At 48.9% G+C, this 26,384-nt stretch overlaps 1 protein-coding gene across 1 annotated transcript; it reads right to left on the bottom strand.

Annotated features, from left to right (window-relative positions):
* Positions 1–5,126: 5,126 nt before the first annotated feature.
* Positions 5,127–26,383, bottom strand: CDA (cytidine deaminase). The gene is made up of 4 exons (XM_058553087.1): positions 26,185–26,383; positions 15,110–15,221; positions 9,842–9,899; positions 5,127–5,876 (listed from the first exon to the last, which is right to left on the bottom strand). The coding sequence occupies exons 1-4, from the start codon at positions 26,336–26,338 to the stop codon at positions 5,760–5,762; spliced, it is 441 nt and encodes a 146-aa protein (XP_058409070.1). The 5' UTR covers positions 26,339–26,383; the 3' UTR covers positions 5,127–5,759.
* Between the last annotated feature and the right edge of the window lies 1 nt (position 26,384).

Here is a 26,384-nt window from a genome sequence, read left to right as displayed (position 1 = left end):
CATCTCAGCGCTCTTTGTCTCCTCCTGGCAGGAGACAGACAAATTTTCCCAGGGCAGCAACATCCTTTATCCACAGACCATTTCAGAAATGCTGTCTCAAAATTGCCAGCAGAGGTGGAAGGAGTTTTGTTAAAACTGTTGACCCAGCAAAGCTGCTGCCAGATCAAAATCTGGCTACTTGAAACTCCTGGGCTGTAGTGTTTGGAGGTTAGAATCAGACAATGGTGGGCAGAGAGTGCGATTTCACTGGGAAGAAGTGTCTCTGTTTTGCCTGGGCAAGACGGATGAAAACGTGATGACGGCGAATTGGGAAGATGTTGCATTATTAGGAAGTTCAGACAGTCCAACAAATTTATTGCCCTGCCGTCATTAGTCAAAGTAAAAATACAGCTATGTCACCTGCTGCTTAAAGTCCTTCACAGGCTCTTTGCCCTAGCCCATTGCCCTCAGGATAAAGCCCAAGTTCCCTAGTCCGGCACAGAAGGTCCTTCACTAGTTAGCCCTAGCATCTTTCTTGCTGTCCCCCTGCCCTGCCCTGTATGGTCCAGCAATACTGAATTACTTGCAGTTGTCCCAACCATCATGCTGATCCCTCTGTCTTGCTTTACCTCTTTGAAAGAATCCCCATTGATACTTAAGGTCACCTCCTCCAGGAAGCCTTCTTTGACCTTTCCTAGATTAGGCTAGATGCCCCTTCTCTCTACTCCTCTAAACTGTGAGTTCTCCAAGGACAGAGATGGTGATTTTTAAACCTTATATCCCCTAGCACCCAGCATGGAGCCTGCTGGATTCCCAGCCCTCGTGTGAGAGCCATATGGGAACACAAGCCCTCAGTTAGGCAGGTTCACTCCCAAGGGGAGGAGAGAGGAAGGGGCTGGGCTATCCTTTCAAACTCCCCAGTCACGTGACTCACTCCTCCTTCCCAGGAGTGAGGGAGGGGGTGGGGAGGAGCCAGAAAGAAGCAACAGGAATGTTGAATAGCTTACCCTCTGCCCCCAACAGAATCAACTACTGCATTTGCTGTCTAGAATTTACACTACATTATTGCTAAATGAACTTCCTTTCTATGGCTTCTTTCTTTTTATTCTGTTTTTTTAAATTAAAAAGTCCTTTAGGGGCTGGCCCCATGGTGTAGCGGTTAAGTGCACGCGCTCCGCTGCTGGCAGCCCGGGTTCAGATCCCAGGCGTGCACCAACTTATCGCTTGTCAGGTCATGCTGTGGCGGGGTCCCACATAAAGTGGAGGAAGATGAGCATGGATGTTAGCTCAGGGCCAGCCTTCCTCAGCAAAAAGAGGAGGATTGGCATGGGTGTTAGCTCAGGGCTGACCTTCCTCTCAAAAAAAAAAAAAAAAGTCCTTTTAAATAAAAGTAATATATATACATGGTTTAAAAAACACTAACAGTATATATAGATAGTACATCATGAAAAGCGACAATCTCTTCCAACTCTCTCAACCCAGAGGTGAAGATATTTTACTCTTTTAGTTATTTCTCCTATAGGTTCCTTCAGATCTCTAATATTTCTTGATTTGGCAGACTGAACTATTTAAGGCACAAAGCTGGCCACGTCCACGCCCTGTCTGAAACTGAAGGCTGCCCTTTCGAATGAAGTGAACTTAGCAGGGCTAACTGGCTTGCTTCTTCTGGCCCTCCAGCCATTCTTACCCACTTTTCTATTTTCTTTTCTCTGTCCATGTGCATTTTCAATGTTTACATCTTTAGAGTCCCTGGTATCCATGCCTTTGTGTGGGCTGGACCTTAGTGGCTTGCTTCTAAGGAACAGAATGTGGTAAAAGCGATGGGATGTCACTTTTGTGGTTAGGTTACGAAAAGACTCTGGCTTCTGATTTGCTCCCTCTCTTGATCTCTTGCTTACTTCTTCTGAGGAAGTCAGCTGCTGTGTTGTGAACTGCCCTGTGGAGAGGCTCACGTCGCAAGGGACTGAATAGCAACAGCCACAGCCCACAAGGCTCTGAATCCCGCCAACAACCACGTGAGTGCGCCTTGAAGTGGATCCTTCCCCAGTCGAGCCTTCGGATGAGACTGCAGCCCCGGCTGACACCTTAACTGCAGCCTTATACGAGACCTTGAGCCAGATGATGCAGCTCAGCCCAAATTCCTGACCTGCAGAAACCGTCAGATAATAAAGTTTCGTTGTCCCAAGCTGCTCAATTTTGGCATAATTTGTTACACGGCAATAGATAACTAATGTGATCGTTATGTCGTATTTTTTTCTGTTCAGTCATAGAGTTTTTAATATCCTGTCCCTTAACTTCCCCTTCCCATACCTCTCAAAAACTATGTTAACAGACTGGGTGTTCCTTGCTCGCCTGTTTCTGTGCTCATATGACCATATACAAATACTACATGTGTGTAAGACATATTACGCCATTCCATTATTTATCCTTGAACAGTGTTTTCTGGCTTCATTTCTGACCCAGGCACCTAAATTACTCCTAGTGTCTGTCAGAGTTGTGCCCTCCTCCCTGCCAAAAGGAAATCCTAAAGAATCTTGTAGTTTACATAAGCAATTAGCAGCAGCTGGCAAGAGCAGCAGAAATACACATGCTTCCATTTATTCCCGTGGGAATCCGGGACTGGTCTTTAGGGTCCTAAACAACACAGATGGCCCTGAACGATAGCGCACGTGCTGCTCTGAAATCACAGGCCCTCAGAACAGTGGGACTGCAAAATGAAAGTGCCCTTATTTTAAACAAACGTCCCAGCCTCTCTCCACCCAAATGAGTGTTGTTCTTTCAAGCGGACATTGTTCAAATAATTTCTGGAATCCTTTTTTGTGAATTGCCTTCCCCAGTCTGTTTCCACGAAGTGTAAGAACACTGGGCTTAGTCTTTTAGTTGGTCCTCATTCTTTGCCCTTCCCCAAACCTCATTCCCTAACTGGATGAGCCAGCGTGTGCTCAGGCTGAAACATCACCTCCTCAGGGCTGTCTTGCCCATTCTTAGGCAAGCTCCACACCTGCTACTTGCTCCCAGAACACTTTCTTCACTTGGGTAATGCTTGTCTTGAAGTACCTATTTCAGGAGATTATTTGGATCTCATTTCCCACTGGGAGACTGAGAGCCCTGTGAAGGCAGGGACTTCATCAGTCATAGTCCCTGCTGCGTCCCCCGGGTCTGGCCCCAGCCCTAGAACACAGTAGCACTCAAGAAATAATTGTTAAATGAATGAAAAGATTGGCTAAAAAGATCTTGCCTATTTGCAAAAATCAAATCCATCCTCAAAGGACCAAAATTTGTCACCTTAATAAAAGTCACAGCTGCCATTTATCAAGAGCTTACTGAAGGTCCAACACCGGGCTCTTAAGAGAGCATTATTTCATTCAATCCACGCAACAATGCTATGAGTGGATACTATCACCCCCATCTATAAAGGAGGAAATTGGGTCTCAGAGCGATGAAATAACTTGCCCAAAGCCACACAGTTTGGGGGCTGCCAACTCCGAAGTTCAAACCTGTAACCAGTATGCTACACCATTCTTTTCTGGTTACATTTTAAAAAGTGCTTTAGAAATTAAAAGAATATATAGATATGTACAAAGAAAAAAATTGCTAACATATTCCCATAACATCTTGGTGTATTTTCTTCCAGCATTCTCTCTGTTTTCTTTCTCCACCCCCTTGGTTGAGAACATTCAGAGAAGTGTATTGAAGGCCCCAAGAGCCATTTCTAAAGAAAGGCAGAGTGGAGTTTGCGTCACGCGGCAATGTTGGAATTATGTTCCTGTCTCCCAGGAGAAGGCAGCAGGCACATCTGGGTGTGTTGTAGAAAAGCCAGTCTTACCACGTAGCAACATCTGCAGATGCTCTGGATCTGAGGGGGAAGGACTCCCATGGAAGGGGTGACTTACCTGTCCACTTCCTGTGCCCCCAGCTACTTGCTTACTTAGGAGAGAGGAAACCTACGCTCTATTCTTACCTTAGCCACTGAGGCTGGCCCCAAGGCCAGCTCCTCCAGGGAGGACACCCAGATCTGTCAGCCGCCTTCAGAGGGCCAGCCTGCTCCTCCCCTTATTCAGTCCTCGCTTTCCTAACCGTGTGTGTGTGTGTGTGTGTGTGTGTGTGTGTGTGTGAGAGAGAGAGAAAGAGAGAGAGAATATTTGATAACCAATGCACCAATGAAATGGACAGTCCCCTTCCCGACCCTCCTCACACCCCAGAAGGGGCCCCCCACTGTGCCTACCTTGCACTTGGTGCCTGCCTGGACCTGTGTATTTCTGTGCATTAGACCTGTTTACACCTCTCTCTCCTTGTCTGACTGCGAGTTCCTCAAGGACAGAGACTATTTCTTATACATCTTTCGCTCCGCAGTATTTGGCATATAAAAGATATTCAGCAAATATAGGTAGCTAGATTCTCCCAGCTGCGGGAGAATGAAAGAAACACTTGGAGTCAGACAGATCTGGTTCAAATTCTAGCTCCCACATATTAGCTGTGTGACATTGGGCAAGTGACTTAACCTCTCTGAGCTTCAATTTGCTCCTTGATAAAGTGAGGGCAATATACTTTGAGCTTCTAAGTGAAGACTAAATGGGTTCATATATGTTAAACACCTTAGGGCCGGCCCTGTGGCTTAGTGGTTAAGTGCTCACGCTCCGCTACTGGCGGCCCGGGTTCGGATCCCGGGTGCGCACCGACGCACTGCTTCTCCGGCCATGCTGAGGCCGCGTCCCACATACAGCAACTAGAAGGATGTGCAGCTATGACATACAACTAACTACTGGGGCTTTGGGGGGGCGGGGGATTAAAAAAAAAAAAAAAAACCTTAGCACAGTGCATGGCTAAGAACGTGCACTGTTTCTAGAGCATACTGGGAGTTACAAGACCTGGTTTCTGGTCTGAGCTTTGCTGTAGTCCTAGAGCAAGTCACTCACCCTCTTTGAAGCCCAGTGACTTTATCTGTAAGGCACTTCACAAGTTGTTGAGCACTTTAAATAAAAAATAATCCATGTGAAAGTACTTGGCACACAGTAGGTCCTCAAAGAAACATTTGTTACACTGTCTAGACAAATTCATGCCCCCTCTTTATACTTTGGAGTCTCTCAGACACAGCCATGGGGGTGGACAGCGTCCAGTGCTCAGATCTGTACTGAGCCTAAAAGAGACTCTAGAAACGGCGATTGGCAGTTAGGCCCAGCCCCGCAGCGCCTCCCATCTGGAGAACACAGGGGCAGGACGCCTAAAGACTCAGCTTTCTACCCCAAAGGTGACACAGTTCCAAGATGCCCATTTCCTCCCCCAGCAGAAAGTGTCCAAGTCTTTCTACAAAGACAAATCACCCTGTCCCTCCTAAGAGCTGCGAGCAGTGATAGAGACACAGAGCAAGACACACTGTCCCGAATCAGGATGTTCTGTGACTATTATAATTAGAAAAGTCACTCAGAACAGGAGAGAACCTTGGGACGGCTGATGGGGAGGCAGTCCAGACTTGGCTGGAATTTTGAGGGCTCGCAGGAAGGAAAGGAGAGGGTGGGGTGCTCTTTTCCTGGGAAGGACAAAGTGGGTTACAAGGAGGGTGGGGAGGCCAGAGGGAAACCCTTTATCACTTCAGAGGAAGACCGTGGTGCCTGAGTGTAATTTGGAAAAGTCATCTCTGCTCAGCCCCTGTAGGGTTGGGGCCCATTTGACAGATGTCCCCAGGTCAGTGAGAACATCTTCATGAAGTGCTCCAGGTGGCTGTCCCCTTAAGCACGGGTTGGGAAGCCAGGATCTCCCAGGTGGCGGATGTTCTCCGACCTTCACTGGATCTTCTGCAGGTCATCAGGACCGAAGGAGTCAGGCAGCAGCTCCTGGACTGTCTTGACAACATACGTGCCATCCAGCTTGGTCATGTAGACATCCCAATTGGTGCCAAACTAGAAAAGAGGCAAAGGCAGCGTGAGGGAGGCAGTGTGGCCGAGGGGTTAGGACTGACCTGGGTTTGAGTCTGGCTCTCCCTCTTACTGTCTAATGTTCCTCTCTGTGCCTCCAGTTTCCTCATCTGTTAAACGGGGATGACAATAATCACACCTGGCTCATAGAGCTTGAGGGGGGAGCCAATGAAAGAATGCATGTTAAGCATTTAGCAGAGTGCTTGGCATATTGTTAATGGGCAATAAACGCTCCATTCTGTGATTAAGGACTCACTCAGGGCTTTATAAGAACAATATCCAACTCCTGGGGCCAGACTCCTCCCATGACAAAAAAACAACTAATGTTCGCTCTCCTCGCAGCATTGCGTTTACTTCTCACAACCAGAAGTTGCACGCCTGCCTCATCACACACCAGATACTGCACACGCATGATTTCATTATCACCCCTTTGAGGCAGGGGCTATTTTGATCCCCATTTTACTGATGAGAAAACTGAGGCTTAGAAGGGTAGTCAGCAAAGCAGAGATTTTAGCCCAAATCTGTCTCCCCATCTTTCTCTTACACTGTCAGGAGCTACCACTTGCCGCAGGATCTTGGGCAAATGATTAAACTCTTTGGGGCTCAGTGTCTTGATCTGTGAAATGGTTTTCGAGACAGAAGAATGTACTGGCAAGAAGCTAGGTGGAGAGTTGTCAGCTGTTGTGTAATGAAAGGAGTCCTGGAGTTGGACTCAACAGACCCAGGCTCTACCCGGCAGGTGTGGTGCGAGTTAGAGATGATGGGCAGGGCAGAAAGCACCGGTCCAGCAGTAATAGTCGGTACTCACTTAACGGAGGCCATTCTTAGTGACCGTTTGGTTGCCAGTGACTGCTCAGGTCTGCAGCCTGCTGCCCTTCCACGCTTTGATCCGAATCACCAAGTTATTACCAGGCACAATCCGTCTTCTCGCTTTTTTAAAATTACTGTTTTAAGGAAGGAGATTTTTTGGCTTGGCCGGCTCTGCCTGAGGGTATGAAGTTGTGTTGAGGCGAGTTTATGCGCCACATCCCTGGCCCCCAAACCTCATTTCTTATTATTTGCATTTTTTTTTTCCGTTTTGCCTCTCTTTCCTTCAACTTTTTTTTTTTTATTTTATTTTAAATTTTTTTTAAAGATTTTGTTTATTTATTTTCCCCCCAAAGCCCCAGTAGATAGTTGTATGTCATAGTTGTACATCCTTCTAGTTGCTGTATGTGGGACTCGGCCTCAGCATGGCCGGAGAAGCGGTGCCTCGGTGCGTGCCCGGGATCCAAACCCGAGCCTCCAGCAGCAGAGCGCACGCACTTAACCGCCAAGCCACGGGGCTGGCCCTCCTTCAACTTTTTCACTTGCCTTCTCTCGTTTGCCAACACCTAACTTTGGAGAAAACAGCAATGAGCAATTGGGCCTTGGGTGCCAGGGAGGTGGTGTCCTGATGTGGTTTCCTTATGGCCTTAGACATGCCCTGGAGCTGGGCAGCCATCTCTGCCCCTCTGAAGTGATGTGAAGTCCATATTGTGAATTCAGTGCCTTCATGGTGGCATTTTTCATTTGATTTGGGAAATGAGTTTTGCTAACTGTGTCTGGTTTGCAGTCCTGGCAGGAAGCAGAAGGAAGATGGAGATGTTTGCATGTTTGACGGATGCTTTGAAACCCCAAGGCACAAAGGCAAAACTGATACAGCCCCCTCTCCTCCCAAATTGAAACAATTCTGAAAGCGGAGGCCCCCATGGAACAAGCAGCTCCTATTCTGCAAAGCATCATTATGTCTCCTCCATGGCTGAAAATAATTTGTCCCATTTACAGAACCATAACAGCAGGGAGGCAGCTGTAAGGAGTGTGGCCGTTGCAGTCAGCCTGAACTGGCCATGAATGCCAGCTCATCGTCGACTGGCTATGTGGCTTCAGCAGGTCATTTCACTTCTCCGAGAAATGGGGATAATGACATACACTTCCCTTATAGGCTCGGGGTGAGGATTAAACGAGATGCTCTATTTAGAGGGGCTAATGATGTCACATCACATCTCAAGGACCTGTGGGATTCTCCAAGCTGGTGGCTTTAAATTTTGGGACGCGGGAGGACAGAGACCTCTCTCAGAGTCCACGAAAGCTACTGACATGACCCTGTCCCAAATGTACACACACATCAAAAACTTCCACTAAGCCCAGATTAAGAACTCATGATGGAATCCACCCTTCTGTTTTTAGAGTTGAAAAAATTGGGGCTTTCCAACAAGATGATTTTTGTTAAAAGAACATCAGATCACTGAAGTCGCTTCTTAAAAACATCCAGTGGCTTCTCTTTATTCTTCTTTTCCCAACTTTTTTTTTATGTGGTAAAATACACAGATTTGTCATTTAAACCATTTTGAAGAGTACAATTTAGTTCCCTTTATTCTTTTTTTTTTTTTGTGAGAAAGATCAGCCCTGAGCTAACATCAGATGCCAATCCTCCTCTTTTTTGCTGAGGAAGATTGGCGCTGGGCTAACATCTGTGTCCGTCTTCCTCCACTTTATACAGGACGCCGCCACAGCATGGCCTGACAAGCGGTGCGCTGGTGCACGCCCAGATCCGAACCTGCGAACCCGGACCGCCGAAGCGGAGCACACGCACTTACCCGCTGCACCACCGGGCCGGCCCCCAGTTCCCTTTATTCTTAGAATAAAATATACCCTCTGTCCCATGGCCTACAAGGCCATGTGTGACGGGGTCCCTGCCCACCTCCCTGACTTCATGTCCTGTCGCTTTTCCCCCTCACTCACCACGTTCAAGCCTCTCTGGCCTTCTTGCGACTTATCAAACCCACCAAGCCTATGGGCACTAAACTTTCTGGTTCCTCTGCCGGGAAATCTTCTCTAGACCTTTGTCTGCCTCATTTTTCTCATTATTTATATCTCTACTCAAACGTCATCTTCAAATAAAGGCCTTCCTAGCTGTCTAAAGTAGGGGTTGGCAAACTTTGTTCTGTAAAGGGCCAGATAGCAAATATTTTAGGCCTTGTGGGCCATATGGTCTGCTGTTGTAGGGCCAAAGCAGCCACAGGCAAAATGTGAACAAACAGATGTGGCTGTGTGCCAACAAAACTTTATTTACAATGTGGAAATTAATAAAAGAAACCTGAACTAAATTGGAGTCAGGAAGGCCTGTAGGGGGGTGCTTTCACCGGCTATCATACATCTTCAATTACACCAAACAGGAAGAGGTGGACCCTTGCATCCTGGACGGGAAGTAAAACTACTTTACTACTGAAGGAAAATTTCTCCCCCCACCCGGCAACAGCCCAGCCAATGAGAAACGCCGCAGCTCAGCCAATGAGGAGCCCCTCCCTACTCCCCCTTTGCTCTACAGAGGCAGCTCCCTTCTTATTTGCTGGAATTGCCTATGATTTGCTGTACCACGCACATCCCGAATTGCAATTCTTTTGACTATTCCCAAATAAATTCATTTTGAGATAAAATAACAGGCAAATTTGCTTTTTAAGTGGACAACGAGAAGCAGCAGGCTGAAGCCAGTTTGCTGACCTCTGACCCTGATCTAGCGTGTCACTCACTGCCCCTTCTGTCACTCTTGACTCCTTTTTCTGCTTTCTTTTTCAGTAGCCCTCATCTCTCTCAGAAACTCTACTGCTTACTTATTTTGTTCCTGGTTTATTGTCAGTCTCCTGCACTAGACTATAAGCTCTGTGAGGGCAGGGCCTGGCCTGTCTTTTCACTGTGTCTCACAGAGCTAGCTCAGTGTCTAGCACAGAGCAGACACTCAGTAAGTATTTGTTGAATGGAAGAATAATTTCCAGTGATTCAGGCAAGCTTGGGAAGGCTTTAGAGGTCGGCCACTGTAGCAATTAGAACAGTAGCTGTGTCTCCTGGTTGGCAGCCTGGCTGTGCTCCCATAGCCTGGGAAGGCAGGGAGGAATCCATTTACATTCCAGAAAGAAAGAGACACTGCTTACCTCTCTCATGACTTGTCTGCAGGCCCCACACGGTGAGATAAAATCATCTTGCAAGTCACTGGGGAAGTAGAGAATCAAACATGGATCAATCTCTCCTGACGCATGAGGATAATTGCTAGGATTCAGGCCCCGAGTCATGCCCCGCTCCAGCTGATGTCAAACCCCATCGGGCAGTTCCTGAGTCACAGACGCGCTGTGTCCTAGAGGCTCAGGAGAAGCACGTGGCAGCTCTCCACATTTCCAAGAGGGAAGGCCATGGGCAGGAATGCTGTTTTCATTAGCGTGTTCCATAAATGGTAGTGACCACTTACTGTCACCCACACCCCAGGGACACAAAGGTTAAGGAGAATTTGTGTCTGGCCTTCAAGAGATTGCTCAGCCCAGTGGGCAACATAGAAAACTAGATGTTATCATTTTAAACACAATGCAATAAGGAGGCACGGTAAGAGGGAGACGATCCCTGCCCACAGAGTGAGAGAGAATGTTTATGGAGCAGGTGGCATGTGGCCCCGTCTTTGGAGGAAGTGTAGAGTTTATAAGTCACCATTGGTGAGCAACTATTATGCTCCAAGCTCTGTACCAGGCACTCGATATATATTATTTCATTTAATTCTCAGCACAACCTGAGTATCAGAATGATCATTTTACCTGTGAGGAAACAGGTTCAGTGAGATGAAGTAGCAGAGGTGCTATTCTGAAGCCCCAGGTTTTTCTGTGTTGCAGGAAAGGGAAATAGTATGTGCAAAGGCCTTGAGGCATGAAGAATAAGGCACATGTGAATCAAAGAGAAAACTGGGCTCCTTGCATCTGAGAAAGCCTGGAGAAGAGAAGCTTACAGCTGAGAGGTTGTTTCTGAGAATTCAGGCACCTCTAGGCAGGCCTCCAGCTCTGAGCAGCGGGAAGGATGGTGCTTAAAGAAAGTGGATTTAGGGGCCGGCCCGGTGGCGCTAAGCAGTTAAGCGCGCACGCTCCGCTGTAGTGGCCCGGGGTTCGCTGGTTCAGATCCCGGGCGCGCACTGATGCACCCCTTGTCAAGCCATGCTGTGGCGGCGTCCCATATAAAGTAGAGGAGAATGGGCACGGATGTAGTCCAGGGCCAGTCTTCCTCAGCAAAAAAAGAGGAGGATTAGCAGATGTTAGCTCAGGGCTGATCTTCCTCACAAATAAAAAAAAAAAGAAAAAGAAAGTGGATTTAACTGTAGGAACCTCCAAGCCTGCTGGAGCACCAGAGGTTAAGCCAGCAGCCTCCATCATCCTTGCTTTCCTAGACCCACAGCTCTGTAGTATCTCTGGAAAAATACAGCATTTAAATTTTGGTTCTTGTTCAGTTCCTCCTCTTGCTAACTATGTGTGACTTTGACCAAGTCATATTAAGTCACGCAAAGCTCATTTTTTTGCCTGTAAAATGTGGGGAATCATGTCATCTACTTTGTAGGAATGCTAGAAGATAAAATGAGATAAGGTGTACGAAGGGCTTTGTAAATTTTAGAATGCTGTAGACATATTGTTATTGCCTATACTAACTACTGGGCACTTATCCCTTTACATAGGTAAGCTCTGTCAAAATTTTTGTACCTTATCATATACAGTTTTATTATATACTGCTTGTTCTAGGTACTATTTTATAATTCATTTATCTTATTAATATTAATAATAATTATCACATTGTTTAATATGTGCGTAGAATGTGCCAGGCATCCTGCAAAGCACTTTACATGCATGATCTCATTTTAATTAACAAATATTTATTGAGCATCTACTATATGCCCAGCACTGTGGGTGCTGGGGATACAGCAATGAACAAACAGATGAAATTCATTGCATGCAGGAGTTTTCAGCTGGTGAGGGGAGCCAGACAACAAACCAACGAACCAACCATGTATGAAGTGGAGGTATAGACAGATGCTATGAATTGACTAAAGCAGCTGAGGGGAGACAGAGTGAGGGGGGGCTATTTTATTTAATCCTCATGATAACTCCCTTTTGTATGTGGGGGTCCAGTCAAAGAATGGTTCTGCTCCATGGAAAGGTGGGGTCCTCTCTGAGCACACTCTCAGCTTCAGAACAAAAACCCACGGGAACATGAGAAGGTGGGGACCCCTGCCCAGGATGTCCACTGAGCCAAATTAACTCTTGTGATGACCAGGTGACAGGTGTTACAGCCAGAGCCTCTCATTAGCTCTGTGGAGTTGGACTCTGAGTTATTTTTTACTTCGTTCCACGCATATTGACTGAGAGCCTGCTCTGTGCTAGGCAGGCGTGGGGAAGGAGCAACAAAGACCAAGCAGGGAATCCCTGCTTTCAGGGACCTTACGGTCTGGAAGGGGAGATAAAATCTGCCTGTAAATGCCATAACACAGACAGATTGTGGTTAGGACCATGGGAGAGGTGCTCTGAGTGAAATTCAGCCTCCCTTCCTTGGCCTGTAAGGCCTTGTATGATCTGGCCCCTGCCAAGCTCACCACTTCCTTTCCTAGTCATTTGACATTCATGGCTAACTACCCAATGGATGGCTCCTTGGACAAGATGACCTGCTGCATTAGGGTTTTCAAGTTTGGGGGTGGGGGGTAGTGAACATGCACTCCCCTGGGAAGTTGGATTTGGCCTAGGGTTCAACCACCAAAAGTTACAAGATGGGGCATCCAGGCAGCATAGCTCTGAGAACCGGGAGGCAGCCCCATAATAATAATGGCTTACACTTACATTGCACTTCTCTGTGCCAGGCACTGTGCTAAGGACCTTATGTGCGTTAACTCATTTCATCTCCTAACAACCCTATAAGGCAGGGGAATGTAGGTATTCTTGTTATCCACATGTTACAGATCAGAAAAGGTGACGTGACCTGCCCAAGGTCACAGAGCTGGTAAATGGCAGAAGGGGATCTGAACACAGGACTCTGCCTTTGGTAGTTTTGCAGCTTACAGAAGTAATAATGATAACTTTAAAACAAGAGTTTTAATTATTGCATACTCTGTGCCAGGAGCGTTACAGAAATCATTTCCTGAGTCCTCGCCACAGCCCCATGGGTAAGCGTTACTCTCCTCCGCTTTACAGATGAAAAGCCAGGCCCAGAGAGTTGCAGCGACATGCTCCGTAGTAGAGCATAGTGGGGGCCCACAGAGGAGCAGGATTTGAAACGAGGCCTCACCAACCCCGGAGCCAGGGCTCTTAGCTCTTACTCAACATTGCTGCCACAAGCAAGAGTTAAACGCTTGGAAGGAGATGCATCCCAGGCCATGCTGGGAGCATCAGGACATTCCCTCCATGCTTCTCTCTTTCTCCCTCACCCCCGCCCTTTACTCTCCCACCTTCTGCTGGGGATTGATAGCTTCCTGTGGCTTGTGCGTCATGACCTTGGTCACACACTGAGGCCATGCTTATCAGACTCCACCAGCTGGGACCCCAGCAGGACAAGCTAATCTTCCGGTTAGCAAAATCCCGTCCTGGGCTCTGCAGTCTCCTTACAGATCTCGAAGGGGCTCTCTTAGACTGTTCACACCCATCAGTGTTAACAAGGGAGACCGCACTCCCTTCCATCCTCTAAACCCACGCTCTCAATTTAACAAATCATTAGAGCAATAATGACTGCATTTCTGGCTCGGGGATGCCGGTGCAGGCTGAATACCCGGAGGAGAGCAATTGAATGCTGGAAAAATGCAGGTTTTGTGTAAATAAGGACATTTGCTAATCATCGTTAGCAATACCCCGTCATGTTTAAAAGTAGATAATGACCAAGAGAAAAAGCCTTTCATTTGGAACATTCTAAACAGAACAAGGCTACCGCGCATTATCCTTTTGTTGACTTTGGCCTGTTTTTCCCCAGAATATCATTATTTTCTTGGATCAGCTTTGAGATTGAGTTATTCCTCCCCTCCTTTTTCTTGTAAAGTGTAATTCACATCCCGATCTTTGCTCATCTGCACAAAATGTTCCCAGCACGGCCTCGTTTATTTCTCCTACAGCTGAAGGGAAGCCAGGACAGACCTCCGTCACAGGGAGGGCTCTCAGAAGCTGCGGCCCTTCTCCATAAGCGAACCCTTGGCTCCAATTACTCAGGACAAAACCTTCAATAGGCTGGTCCACCTCGGGGCCAGATCGAGGCAAAATTTAGGATCTTGTAAAAGAAATGGGGGCTCATTTCTGTCATCCAGCCCCATCGGCCTCTGCTGCTTGCATTTCTGCCATAAAGGTCCTGCAGCTCGACTACAGCAAAGAGATAACTCACTCCTAGGACCTGACCCACGCGCTCAGATGTGCTGACAGACCAAGATTTGGTCAGTCATGCCATCTCTTCCTGTGTGGGTTAAACATTTCCCATGTCATTTTCCCTGCACCATTAACTTGCTAAGAAAACTCTCAGACAATGCAAAGGTACACACAAGAGCAATGCACCATTAAATAAGAGGTGTGATGGGGTCCGAATTAGTGAAAGAGTCCACTCACATGCTCGAATCCTGAAGCCATTGAGTCTGGGTCCAGAGCCAACGAGACCTCAAGGAGCTCCCTTTGAGGGTACCCACGTGAGAACTTGGATGGTGACGTTTGGGGCATGGAGAGAGCGTTGTTTAGTGTTCTCGTTCAGCCAGAACCTGGGTGGGATGGCATGAGTTTGAACCACAACCTGGGTTTACCTGGCTGTCACCCCCCAGCTCGTCTTTGTATTCTAGTTCTTGGCACTAGAGGTGACTGACACTGAGTGCAGGAGTCAGCTCGCCTACAGAAGGGTCCCAGCATCAGCTTGATGAGAGAGGGAAGAGTGTTTGATTTCCTGGCACAGCATGGTACAGTGGAATGAGCCTGGAGTGAGATTCTAGAGATCTGATTTTGTCCCGGCTCTGCCACTAACTCCCACGAATGTTGCTCAGCCTCTCTGGGCCTCAGTTTCTTCAGCTGTAAAACAGAGGCCAGGGAGTCTGTACCAGGTGATTTTTAGGTCCTTCCAGCTTTAGGTTTCTGTGCTGCCTTTCTGTAGTATCTCGTAAGGATTCCGTTGTACTTTGTGCTGTTATTAGAAGAAGAACACACCCGCCCTTGTCTTAAAGTTGCCTTGGTTATCTACCTGCTCTGTAGGCTCACCAAGGGCAGAGTCTATTTCTTGTTTTTTTTCCTTATCCTCAGCACTCAGCCCAGAGTCCTGTACAGTGCCTGGCACGTAGGAAGTGCAGAATAAACATACGTTAGATGAATGAATGGGTGAATAATAGGTGTGTGGTTGATGTTGGCTGAACAGAAGAATGGATATTGCTGCGACCTGCCTTTCCCACTCACCTGGCGATGGCAATTGCCTTGAAGTCTTTGTACCCTTCGGAGACGGCCTTCTGGATAGCGTTCCGTTCAGCACAGATGCCCAGCGGGTAGCAGGCGTTTTCTATGTTGCACCCTAGGAGAGGATAGCCTAGTGAATAGAACAACTTCCTGTTGCATGTGTTGAGTAAGAGGCTTGCGCCATTCCAGTGCAGGGAGGGACCTGTTGCCCTGAACAAGGTGGGGAGAAGGAGAAGGCAATTTGACTCAGAGCATTGGGAGACTCCGTGACCCACTGGTGCCCTGGCCCTTCCCAAGAACTGCCTTCTCTCATCACTTGCCCAATGCCGCCATCTTGAAGCACAGCCTGGGAGCAGGGGCAGCGTAACACAGCAGATGAACGCAGCCTCATCTCCCCAGGGGAGGTCAAGGCCAAGGGAGATGCTGAGGCTTAAGAAGGTGAGCAGAGCCCCCAGCGCTGAATCTAAAAGACAGAAGCCAGAGGGTGGGTTGGGGAGGCCTCCTGATTCAAAGATTGGGCCTGGGCAAAACTTTTGGTGCTGGTTACCAGCTATCAGAGTTCAACCAGGGTTCTATGGAAATTATTTTTCAAAACAAACTATCAAAGCCAACAAACTAACAAAAGAAAAATGTGCAAGCTTTGCAAAAGATGTCTGTGATTGCACAAGCCTTAAGGCTTGGGAAGTAGGCTTCTTAGGTGGCACAGCTCACAACAAGGGCATCCTCCCATGTCCCTCTCAGGGCTGTCCCTGGGGGACAGTGTGCAAGGCCTGCTCCCGGGAGACAAAACATTGGCATAGCCAATTGGTTGACTAAGAAACTCCCCATTTGCGGGGAGGGGAGGCCGTGAACAAATGGCTGTGGTTGCTGGGCCTTCCACTGGCCATCAGGTTGTCCTATACGATCGATGTCACTCTTCGCAGCTTGCCTTTCTCCCTGAGGCAGAGATATTAATTGTTCCCCAGTATACATTTTCTCCTTCTTCCTTTAAGTAATACAAGTGACCCTCATTCCAATATGGCGGATCACATGGCCACTCAGCCGGAGACTATATTTCCCAGACTCCCTTGCTGCACAGTGTGACCATGTGGTTAAGTTTGGCCAACATATGGTCCAAAGAGATGCGGGAAATTTCTGGATCACATTTTTTGTAAAGAGATTGCTTGACCTCTACTTCCTTTCTTGTCCCCTCCACAGGCTGGGATGGGGTGACACCTTTGACCATGTGCTTTCTGGTCATAGGGATGGAGAAGCAACAAGATAGAAGAAACTTGGGATCCTAGTCAACTCATGGAGCAGAGTTGAGCTGCCTTTTGCCCTGGACCAACTGCTTAGTCTGAATTGTTATGTGAGAGAATAAGAGAATTCTCTCATGTTCGAGTCACTGTATTTGGGGATTTTTGTTATAGTAGCTTAACCTATATCTAACTAATACAGAAATTTATGCTGAAAGTGAGATGCAGGTTTAACAAAGAAATCTAAAATATATGGCCTTGGCCTAGTAGTTGGGCAACAGGAAAGAAGATACAGATATGGCAGGGCGGAAAGCTGATGGCCCTTGCTACTCTGGCAGATTATTTCGTAAAGCTTTACCCTGCGATAATCTGGAAGGCAGACTATGTTACCTACCATTAGGATTTTTCTACCTGGCAATGGGAATCAGTTCTGTGGCAAAGATCTGAATAAGAGTGTCATCTTCCCACCCAGCCTTTTGTTTCTGATGGCTCAATGTAGCCACCATTAAAATGAGGCAGCAGGGCTGGGCTGGGCGGGGAAGCCAGTTAGTGAAAAAGGAGAGTTGGCAGGGTTGTCAACTACGTCCAGAAAGGATCTTTGGGTGTGGTACTCCTGTATGAAAGTGATTGGAAGCAAAGAAACCAGAAGGTTTCTAAGTTTTTGATATTTTGGATAGCCAAAGAAGCCAAAAGTCTGGCCCACAAAAGCCTGTGATTGTTCAGTCCCTAAAGAAACCTCTGGGCCCCCACCACTCCATCATCAGAAGTGAGCTGAGAGAGCCGTGTGCCCTAAGGAGGGCGTTCTCTCCAACACCCACGCGGATGTGCGGCTGAGGATGATAACGGTCAAGGAAGAAGCTCCCAGAGGGCCAAGCCAGGAGCCCCAGCGGACAGTGGACAAGGGGGTTACCCCAGAGCAGAAAAGGGAGGCAGAGTGTACCCCAGAGCAGGGAGTCTTCACACTTTGAGTCCGGCACGTGTGATAACTGCTTGGTGGTGGCCGCGGTGTGTTCCCTGTTCTTCCCTTTTCCTAATGGGGGATTTGATGACTATTACCCTTTCCAACTCCGAGTTGTATGTTGCAGGAGTGGGTGTGAAGTGGCGGGTGGATGATTATTTTTTAGTTTTCGGGCCACTAGACCAGCAGGGCCACATCTGGACCCAAGGAAGAGGACTGTGTGCTACCGTGAGATCCTGCTCTTAGAGCTGGAGCAGTGACTTGGGGTTGCCTTCTCTGGGGGGGGGGGGCAGTGGGTCCTACGTGTGGGAAGAAGAACGTGCACGGATATTTACAGGCCACAGGAGGGCCTGTGGCAAAGACTGTTCCCAGTGTTCACTCTCCCAATAGGATCCACTGGAGTTTAGCTGGGCACATGGCTACCCGGCTGGAGACTACATTTCCCAGCCTCCCTGGAAGCGTGTAGTCCTGTAGTTTTAGCCAACGGGATGTGAATGGAAGTGAGGGGTGCAACTTCTAGATGACATTTTTATGGGAACATTGCTTGCCCCTCACTTCATCATTCCCTTTCCCAGGGGCTGGAACATGGATGTGTGCCGGTTTTGAACATGTGGATGAGGACTCTAGGGATGACAAGACATCAAGACAGAAGGAATCTGATCTCCTGAACAACCTTGCAGAGCAGAACAGTCCGTTCGCCCGGACTCCAGCCCTCCCCTGGTCCGTTAGATGAGAGAAGTAAGCAGGCATCTCGTTCGAGTCACTGCATTTGTATTTGTTTCACCGACTCAGTCCGTTCCTTACCTATCCCACTCTCTTTTTCTACATCTGAGCTTTCACTGTGATTATGCAGTATTTTGTTCCTCCTGTATTTACCAAATTTGGAAATTGTTTGGTCATTCTCTCCTCATACATTTTTCTCACGTATTTTTCTGCCCCTTCACACTTCATCGACAAGTGAGGAGGAGGGGTTAAATGAATCATTTAACCCATTGACCGTTACCGTGGTTCTCAGGATCACAGACGTTCATGTCCCACCGATGGAGAGGAATGGATGTCACTAGACTGCCTCCCCCGGGGCTGGGCGCCTTCGCTGCAAGTCACTGCTGCGGTGAGGGAGTGTGTTGACTAACAGGCCGTGTGGTGTTAGGTGGGGACAGGTTTGGAATTCTACTTTTGGGAAGAAGGGCGGGTGTGTATTGAGGGTACCAAAGAGCAGACTATACTGAGCATTTATTGTTTTGATAATTGAGCACTTTTTCCTTCTTTTTTCTGGGGACTGAGCCTCCCCTCACTCCTCAGCATGTAGTTCAAATGGGACCGGCCACCTTTTCTCACACAACCTTGTTATTGGTCTAAGGATGAGCACCTGACCCACACTGGGCCAATCAGAGTTCTTCTCTGTGCAGGAACTTCAGCTCATCTCTGAGACGAAGATGCGGACCTGGGCTCTGCTGATGGGCTGGTTTCCGCTCATTATGGAGGAGACCATTAGGAGACAATGAAACGGACGTTCAGAAGAACAGATGGGAGATGAGATGAGAGATGGCCAGAAAAGTCTGGCCTGGTGCCAGTTGTCCCTGAGGCCTGGCCACACCCCAGCTCGTCCAATTCACTCTCCTTTTGTCTAAAATGGTTCATGTGCATTTCTATCGCTTGCAACCGTGCGGAAATCAGTTAACATGGTTGGGATATAGGACAGGGAGCGATCAGCGAGTTGCAACCCTGGAAGTGTGGTTAACATTTATTGACCACCCACTTTGGCTGAGCATTTGTTCATATCCACGTGTGAGTTACAGTAGCTGGAATAACTGGCCCCTTATTGCTCAGCCTCTCTGCTGGGTCAATGAAAAGTTAAATGAATAAATGAATACATCTCTCTTGCTCCCCACCTAGGCTCCCCAGCTAGGTTCCTGATGCTCCTCTGAAATGACTTCCTTTAAACGCATCCCTGCCGGCGCAGCCACACCTGCCTCTCCCACCTTTGCTGACCTTTGACCTCGCTGCATTTGACATCTGCCTCGCCCAGATTTTTACTTTTTTTATGGAGGTGAAATTGATTTATTGCCTCTCCCAGATTAGGATCCCTGCCAGCCTTGCTTCCCACTTTCCATCTAGCAATCCTCCCAGCCCTGCCTCGTCCCTGATTCAGGGACACTTTCCCTATTAAATGTGATTCCTATAAATCTTGGGTTTTGCTGAGGAGCTATTAAAGCAAATTGGCAAATTGCAGAAGGCCCAGTCTCTCAGGACGATTGCCTGCATCTGCGTTTGAAGTTCAGCATGGCCTCACGTGGAGAAATCTTCCTTTACTGTGGGTAAAATTTCAATGGGCAAGTTAACAAGAGAGATAGAATGTTTCAGAAGGGAGCGCACTCACATACCCCACTGTCAGACAGAGCTTTGTAGAAAGAGGCCCTGGTGCTGTTCTGCCCTGAGACCCTTTGTCCTGCTGGCTCTGAGAGTTTGGGAAAGGGACTGAACCTCCTCAAGGCTCAGTGTCCTGATTTGTGAGATGTCAGTGGCAGTGCCTTCCTCAGAGGCCCCTAGTGAGAATGAGTTGAGATCATGCATGGAAAGCAATTAGCACCAAGCCTGCACAGAGCAAGCATTCAGCAGCTGCTAAGTGCTCTTCTTGATTGCATGGAAGTCAGGGCTTTGGCGGCAGTAGGCCTGTGTGACTGAGCTTCTGCACCTTCTAGACAAGGTGTGACAGTGGCCTTCTTCTGTCCTTCAGGTACTTTGAAATCCTTTCCAGGACTACATGGCCCTATGTAATATGGTGCGAACCTGATACCTCTTGGACCTCATCTCCATTTGCTCTCCAGGCCCATTGGCCTTGCAGCTGTTCCCAAGGGTGCCTAGTATGCTCCTGCCACAGGGCCTTTGCACTGGCTGTTCCCACTGCCTGGAATACTCTTTTTTTTTATATGCACATGGCTGGCTCTATTCAGGTCTCTGCTCAAATGTCACCTACTCAGAGAAGCCTTCTGTGATTGCCCTATCTAAAATTGCTTCCTTCTCTCACCGCCTCTCTCTCAATCCATTTATCCTGCTTTAATTTTCTTCATAGTACTTAGTTTTCTGAAATATATGTCTTTATTATCTAAGTCCCCCATTATAGTGTAAACTTCCTGAAGGCAGGGACTTTGTCTGTGTTGTACATTGCTGTATGCCCAGGGCCTGGACCAGTGAGGCAGTGAGGCTCTCAGTTACTTATTATCAAATGAGTGGAATTTCCCACTTCAGTGCTAGCGCTCTGAGATGCAAAGGAATAACTGTATTTCGGGCATCTCGCATGTTCAAGTGTGCTTAAAAAACAAAAGAAAAAAAGAGGAAGGAAGTCCTTGGCCATGAACTGTAATCCGGAAAGGTCAGACGATTTTGTTTTGCTTCCCCAAGCTCGGAAAACAGGCCGTCACCTCTCTAGGCAAACCAACTCTGTTCCTGGTATTGCTTTCCCTTCCTCCGAAACACATACGAGGCGGGCTGGGATGGTGCCAAGTGAGGAATCCGTAATTATAAGATTGGCCCAAATAATACTATGATGATAGTGCTATTATTACTAATTGCTTTCTTTTATTCTTTTCTTTAATTGCTTTTATCTGCCAGGCGCTCCATGGAACACTTTATGTACATTATGTCATTAATCCTTTTAACAACTCTGTGAGGCAGCTACCATTATAACCCCATTCTGCATAAAGTAAGAGCTGAGGCTGGTGGTGGGGACCCAGGACTCACATCCTAGCCTGCCAGATACAAAGGACTGCCCTGCTTCTCTATGGCGTTTCAAGGCCATGTTTGGAGGTGGTTTGGTAATTAAGGCAGTGCTGGGACTGGATGGCATCAAGACATCAGCAAGGAAAAAAGTTCACAAAGAGGTGATTCGGACCCAGTCACCCAGAGAAGAGAGCAGTGCAGGGGAGTGCGGTCCCCACCCTGTACCCACTTTCTCTTCGGAGGGATCTTAAGATTAGAGCAGTAATTCTCACATTCAAGCACGTGGGCATCAGAATCTTCTGGAGGGCTTCTTAGAGCAGATTTCTGAGCCCTACCGCTGGAGTTTCTGCTTCAGCAGGTCTGGGTTGGAGTCCAAGAATTCCCATTTCTACCAAGTTCCCAGGAGGTGCCGAGGCTGTGGGTCTGGGACCACATTTGAGAATCACTGGACTAGAGAAATGTCATGTCCGTGTGCTTGAGGAAATACTACACTCTCTCCGTCTCCCTGCCCCCCTGCCCACTGCAAATGCAACGCAGTTTCACCTATGCATGTATTCTAACTCAGCTCTAGAGTCAGGGGTCTTAGTGAGGCTCATCCTGGTAATAAGCCACTTTTGAGTGACAGTGGAGAGGACCAGTGGATGAGGCCGGCGTGTGGCAGGTGGGCAGGGCTGTAAGGAGAGGCAGCTGGTCTGGGAAGCCTGCTTTGACTCACTTGGAAGTGCTGTGGGTGGGGCTGGGGGCCCTGCAGTAGGTCAACCGCTGTGCAGAGGGGCAATATGAAGCACCTAAGAGTGATGTGGAGGAGAAAGGGAGCCCAGGGAGGAATCAGGAGGGCAGGGGCTGACCTGGGGGAAGACGGATGAAGAGTCAGATTGAAGGTTTAAGCCAAAGCAAGCTGGATTCAGTGATTAGACCGGACGTCCTTAAGTGTCTTTTTTATGTGGTTTGTTCCTCCCAGAATTCATTACAGCTGATCCAGTAAAGTGGCTTTTTCCCTAGATGGCAATGGCACATATAAAGTGCCGAAGCCCCTCTAGAGAGAGGGGGAAAGGGAGAGATAGACCACTGTCCCAAGGGCATAAGCTGAAGAGGAGAAACTCCCTCATCGCTTGGGTGGTGCCAGCAAAGAATGGTCCTCCATGAGTCTCCTCCACCCATCTCCCACCCGGCATTCCACAAACACGGGCTGAGCGCTGCCACGTGGGAGGCCCTGAGTGACTCCGTTTCCCCTGCCCAGTCCCCCTCCTATCCCATCTTAAAGCTTCTCTTCATGTCCTCACCTCACCCAGCTCCTCTCTCTGGCTCTCCTCACAGCAATCACAGAAGGTAACTGTTGTAGTTATGAATTACCATCCTGGTGGCCCATCTGCGTGGGGCACAAGGGCCTGGCCAGGGTTGGGGTTAATAGAGGGAAAACGATCATTATTACGAGATCATGACAGCAAGGCTGTCCCTGCAGCCAGACTTGCTTTTGAATCGGACGGAACACCAGCTGCCTCTGACGGGGGAAACTCCACGAGGCAGGTCTTTGTGCAGCTGGAGAAAGTCACAGAACTGGGCAGACCTGCCCCGCTATAAGCTATAAACTCACAGTGTCTAAATTCCCCTGTGCCCTCTCTGTCTCCTAATGTCTCTGATTCACCCCATGATGCCCTATCCGGTTTCCGGTTTCCTCTGGCGGGTCAAGCTCCCCTGCTCTCCAAGCCCCGCCTTCTGCCATGTACCCTCCCTTCCATCTCAATAAGGAGATCAAGGATTCTGGGGAAGGCCCTCCATTTGTTCCCCCTCCTCAGCATGACTCTCTCTGCCTGCTTCCACGTGTCCACCCTGCAGCAAGGGGCAGCAGAAAGAACATGGCACTTGGAATCAGATCAAACTGAGCCTCAGTTATCTCGTTTATAAAATTTGGTGTGTTTGGCAATGTGTTTGGTCTGCTTGGCACCTCCACACCCCTTCTTGTGGTAACAGACCCACACACCCCCATCTAGGAGGGATCTGTGAATCAGCTGGACCAATCCCACTACCCCATCGTGACAACAGTGATTGGCCCGGGGACACGCACATGCAATCAGAGCCCTTCCCTGGAATTTGTCCATCTCCACTGCACTTGTGTTCCCGGATGCCTGGAGAAAGCCCACTTGCAGGATAAGAGAAAGAAACCAGTGCTCAGAAGGATAAAGAAGGGTGTGGTGACATTTGAGTTCCTGGATCCAGCTGTCCCTGAGACAAGATCTACCCTTGCCCATTATGGTTCTGGTTGGTTTCTGTCATTTACAACTGAACGCGCTCTGACTAATGCATGTGACCCTCATCGTCCCTCCTCATGTGGTGGCTGTGAGATTACAAGAGATCTTCCATACCGAGTGCTTAGTGAGTGCTCAATCCATCGTGTCTCTGAATGTTGCTGTTGGTCCCTGCCCATCATGCCCCCAGCATAATCCAGCTCTGCCTTCAGCTTCCCACCTCGGTCCGTGCCTCATCACTCCCCCGGCCCACCTCACTGGAAGTCCTAGAACCATATTCCTTTCCTTTATTTCTAATACTGCCAATCCCAGGCCCGGTCCATTTGTCCCACACAATATCTCTGAGATCTTTCCTTGCTCTTCATTCCACCTGCTACTGTTCTAGTCCAAGCCGCTCATTCACGCGTTCACCGAAGCTTAACTGAGGATGTATTACAGGCCAGGAAATGCGCTGGCACAGGGGACAGGTCAGCAAACAAGACAGACATGGTCCCCCTGACACTCTTCCCTCTGCCCCAGCGCTCCTTGAGTACCTGTCAGACTAACTGTCCTCAAACACCACTTTCACGTTGCTCTTCTTCTTAGTAACGTTCCTGGGCTCTCTACTTCCTACCTCATCAAATCTCAATGTCTCTGTTTGGCCTTCAAAAGGCCTCCACGATCCGCTTCCCCCTCATCGTCATCATCATCATCATCGTCCAAGTAGAAGCAGCCATCATATGTGACCGTCTTACTGTGGGCCAGAAACCGTGCCAATCCCTTCATAGGCATTAGCTCCTACAAAGCCTCACAACCAGGCACGAGACTCAGCATTTTCAGTGACTGATGCAGCACAGGCTCCAAACGTCAGGGGGGACCCTGGCTGCCACGCCAGGCCACGCAAACCTGCTCTGTTCACAGCCATCCTGAAAAGCGGGCGTAATGATCCTCCGTTTGCTCACGTGTAAGCTGAGACTCAGAAGGGTCAAGGGTCTTGCCCAGGGTCACATAGCTGATAAACAGCAGCACCAGGATTCAAACCCAGGAGCCTCTAACTCCCGAGCTTCACCCCATCTCACAGGGCCTCCCTGAATCCACATTGCACAACCCTTTCTCTGGGGACACCAGGTCCTTCTCTGCAATTTAAATAGGCTTCACTCCTGCTCACCTCATTCATTCACTCCTATAATCATTGGCTGAGGATCCCACTTTGAGCTATGGCCTGTGCAAGAGGAGGGGACCTCCTTAAGGGCAGGGACTATGTCATTTCTGCTGTGATATCCCCAGAACCTGGTACGTTACCTAGCACATAATTGGTGCTCGGCAAATATTTGTGGAATGAATGAATCAATGCAAGGATGGGCAGGGCCCCTTCCTGTATACCGTCTGGAGGAGATGTGGAGGCATTGGGAAGAATCAGTAGCTGATTCCATGTTCATGGCCCTGGAGCCGTGGGGCAGCGTGGGTTGCAATGTTTAATACCTGTCTGAGCCACCAGGCCAAGCCTGAACTTCCACATGAGACTCAGAGATCCTTTGTTCCCCTCAGAGGAGCAGACTTCGGAGTCAGAGGAGCCCTGGGTTTGAATCCCAGTTCTTGCGAGTTAACCTCTTGGAGCCTCTTTCCTTCTCTGCAAAGTGGGGATGTAATAACCACCTTGCGGGGTTCTAAGGCTTAGATGGGTAACATTAGGCACGTTCCTTTCATGTATTAGGACTCACTCAAGGTTCCTTCTCCTGCTCAAAGATGTTTAAAACCCGGGTGACTCATGAAACTGACAGAACCTCAAAAGACAAGAGATAACATGAACATCAAGGAGAGCTATAGAAGGTGAGGCGGGGGCCGCAGCAGACTCACAGCTGAGTGGTGGTGGGGGCGAGTGGCTCACACCTGGCCCAGGGTGCTGGGGGTTACCAATTCGATGCACACATGTGAGTCTTTGCTCCTTTAACTACCTGCTGCCAAGCAGAGGGGGAGTTCTAGGCAGCAGGACTCGGTGCTCCCGTCCGTCCCTCTGTGCCAATTCTCATCTGCTCTGGGGTGGTGGTGGGAATGAGAGGCGTGGGGAGGGGCTTGGCTTCCCTGCCACCTCCACAGCATGTTCCCCACTGTCCTGAAATAGAATGCCCCTTAACTTAGCAAAAACAAGTGTGAAATTTTGTCCAAGTGAGCTTTTTTATAAAACCAACAAACCAAAGAAAAGTTGCTTAGGAACAGATTTGTGCTGACTCGGATTCCTGTCCCCCCCTCCCCAGGCTGGCACTCATTGCTGGTCACCCAAACCCAGCCTGGCTTCTTTCCTCCAAGACCCTCTGCAAGGCCCGCACCCCACAAACAAGTCACTTGACCTGGATTCCGGGCTTTCTCCATCCCTTAGCATGGTGGGTGACGGGAAAAAGCAGGGTTTTGGGGACCCCAGCCCTGGCTTCCACCACCAGCGCCCCGTGTGGCCTTCAGCAAGTCATGTCATCTCTCTGAGCCTCAGTTTCTTCATTGAAAAATGGGCATAACACCTAGGTCAGTGGGTCGGAGGTGAGGACTTGCTGATAGAACTTGTGGGAGCCTTAGAGGGTCCAGACACAGAGGAGGGCTCAGAAAGTATTAACCCTCTCCCTCCCCGCACACCAGGACTGCGGATGCCTCCCCTCCAGCTTGCTTCCTCATCCCACCCTTGCTTCCCAGTCCTCCAAGAATTGAAAGCCCCTAGATTTAAGCAGCAGATGAGTTTTCGGGGCTCCTTTACACCTTCAATCCCGCAGTCTGGGCCAGTGGGCAGGGCAGGGGTGAGTGGCAGCGTTACAGGGGATGCTCAGGGAGGAGGGGACAGAGCTGCTCTCTTCTCTGCCTGTGCCTTCTGTGTGTCCTTCCCACTTGTCCACTTGTCCTCTGACTTCCCCATCCAGGCTGCCAGGGATGGGGCCCCCGGGCGCCAGCCCTTACCCGAGAAGATCCTCCCGTCCCGGGTGAGGAGGGCGGCCCCCACAGGGAAGTGACTGTAGGGGCAGTAGGCTGACTTCTTGGCCTCCTGGGAGGAGAGCAGCAGCTGCTGGACCTGCTCGGGCTCCAGGGTGCAGGCGGGACGCTCCTGGGCCATGTCGGTTCCTGGGCTGCGGAGGAGAGGAAACAAGCTCGCCGTCTGC

This window comes from Diceros bicornis, chromosome 13 (genome assembly GCF_020826845.1).
Source record: "Diceros bicornis minor isolate mBicDic1 chromosome 13, mDicBic1.mat.cur, whole genome shotgun sequence".
Classification (NCBI taxonomy): Eukaryota; Metazoa; Chordata; class Mammalia; order Perissodactyla; family Rhinocerotidae; genus Diceros; species Diceros bicornis.
The sequence above is the reverse complement of the archived record's forward strand: the minus strand, read 5'-3'. Positions and strand labels throughout refer to the sequence as shown.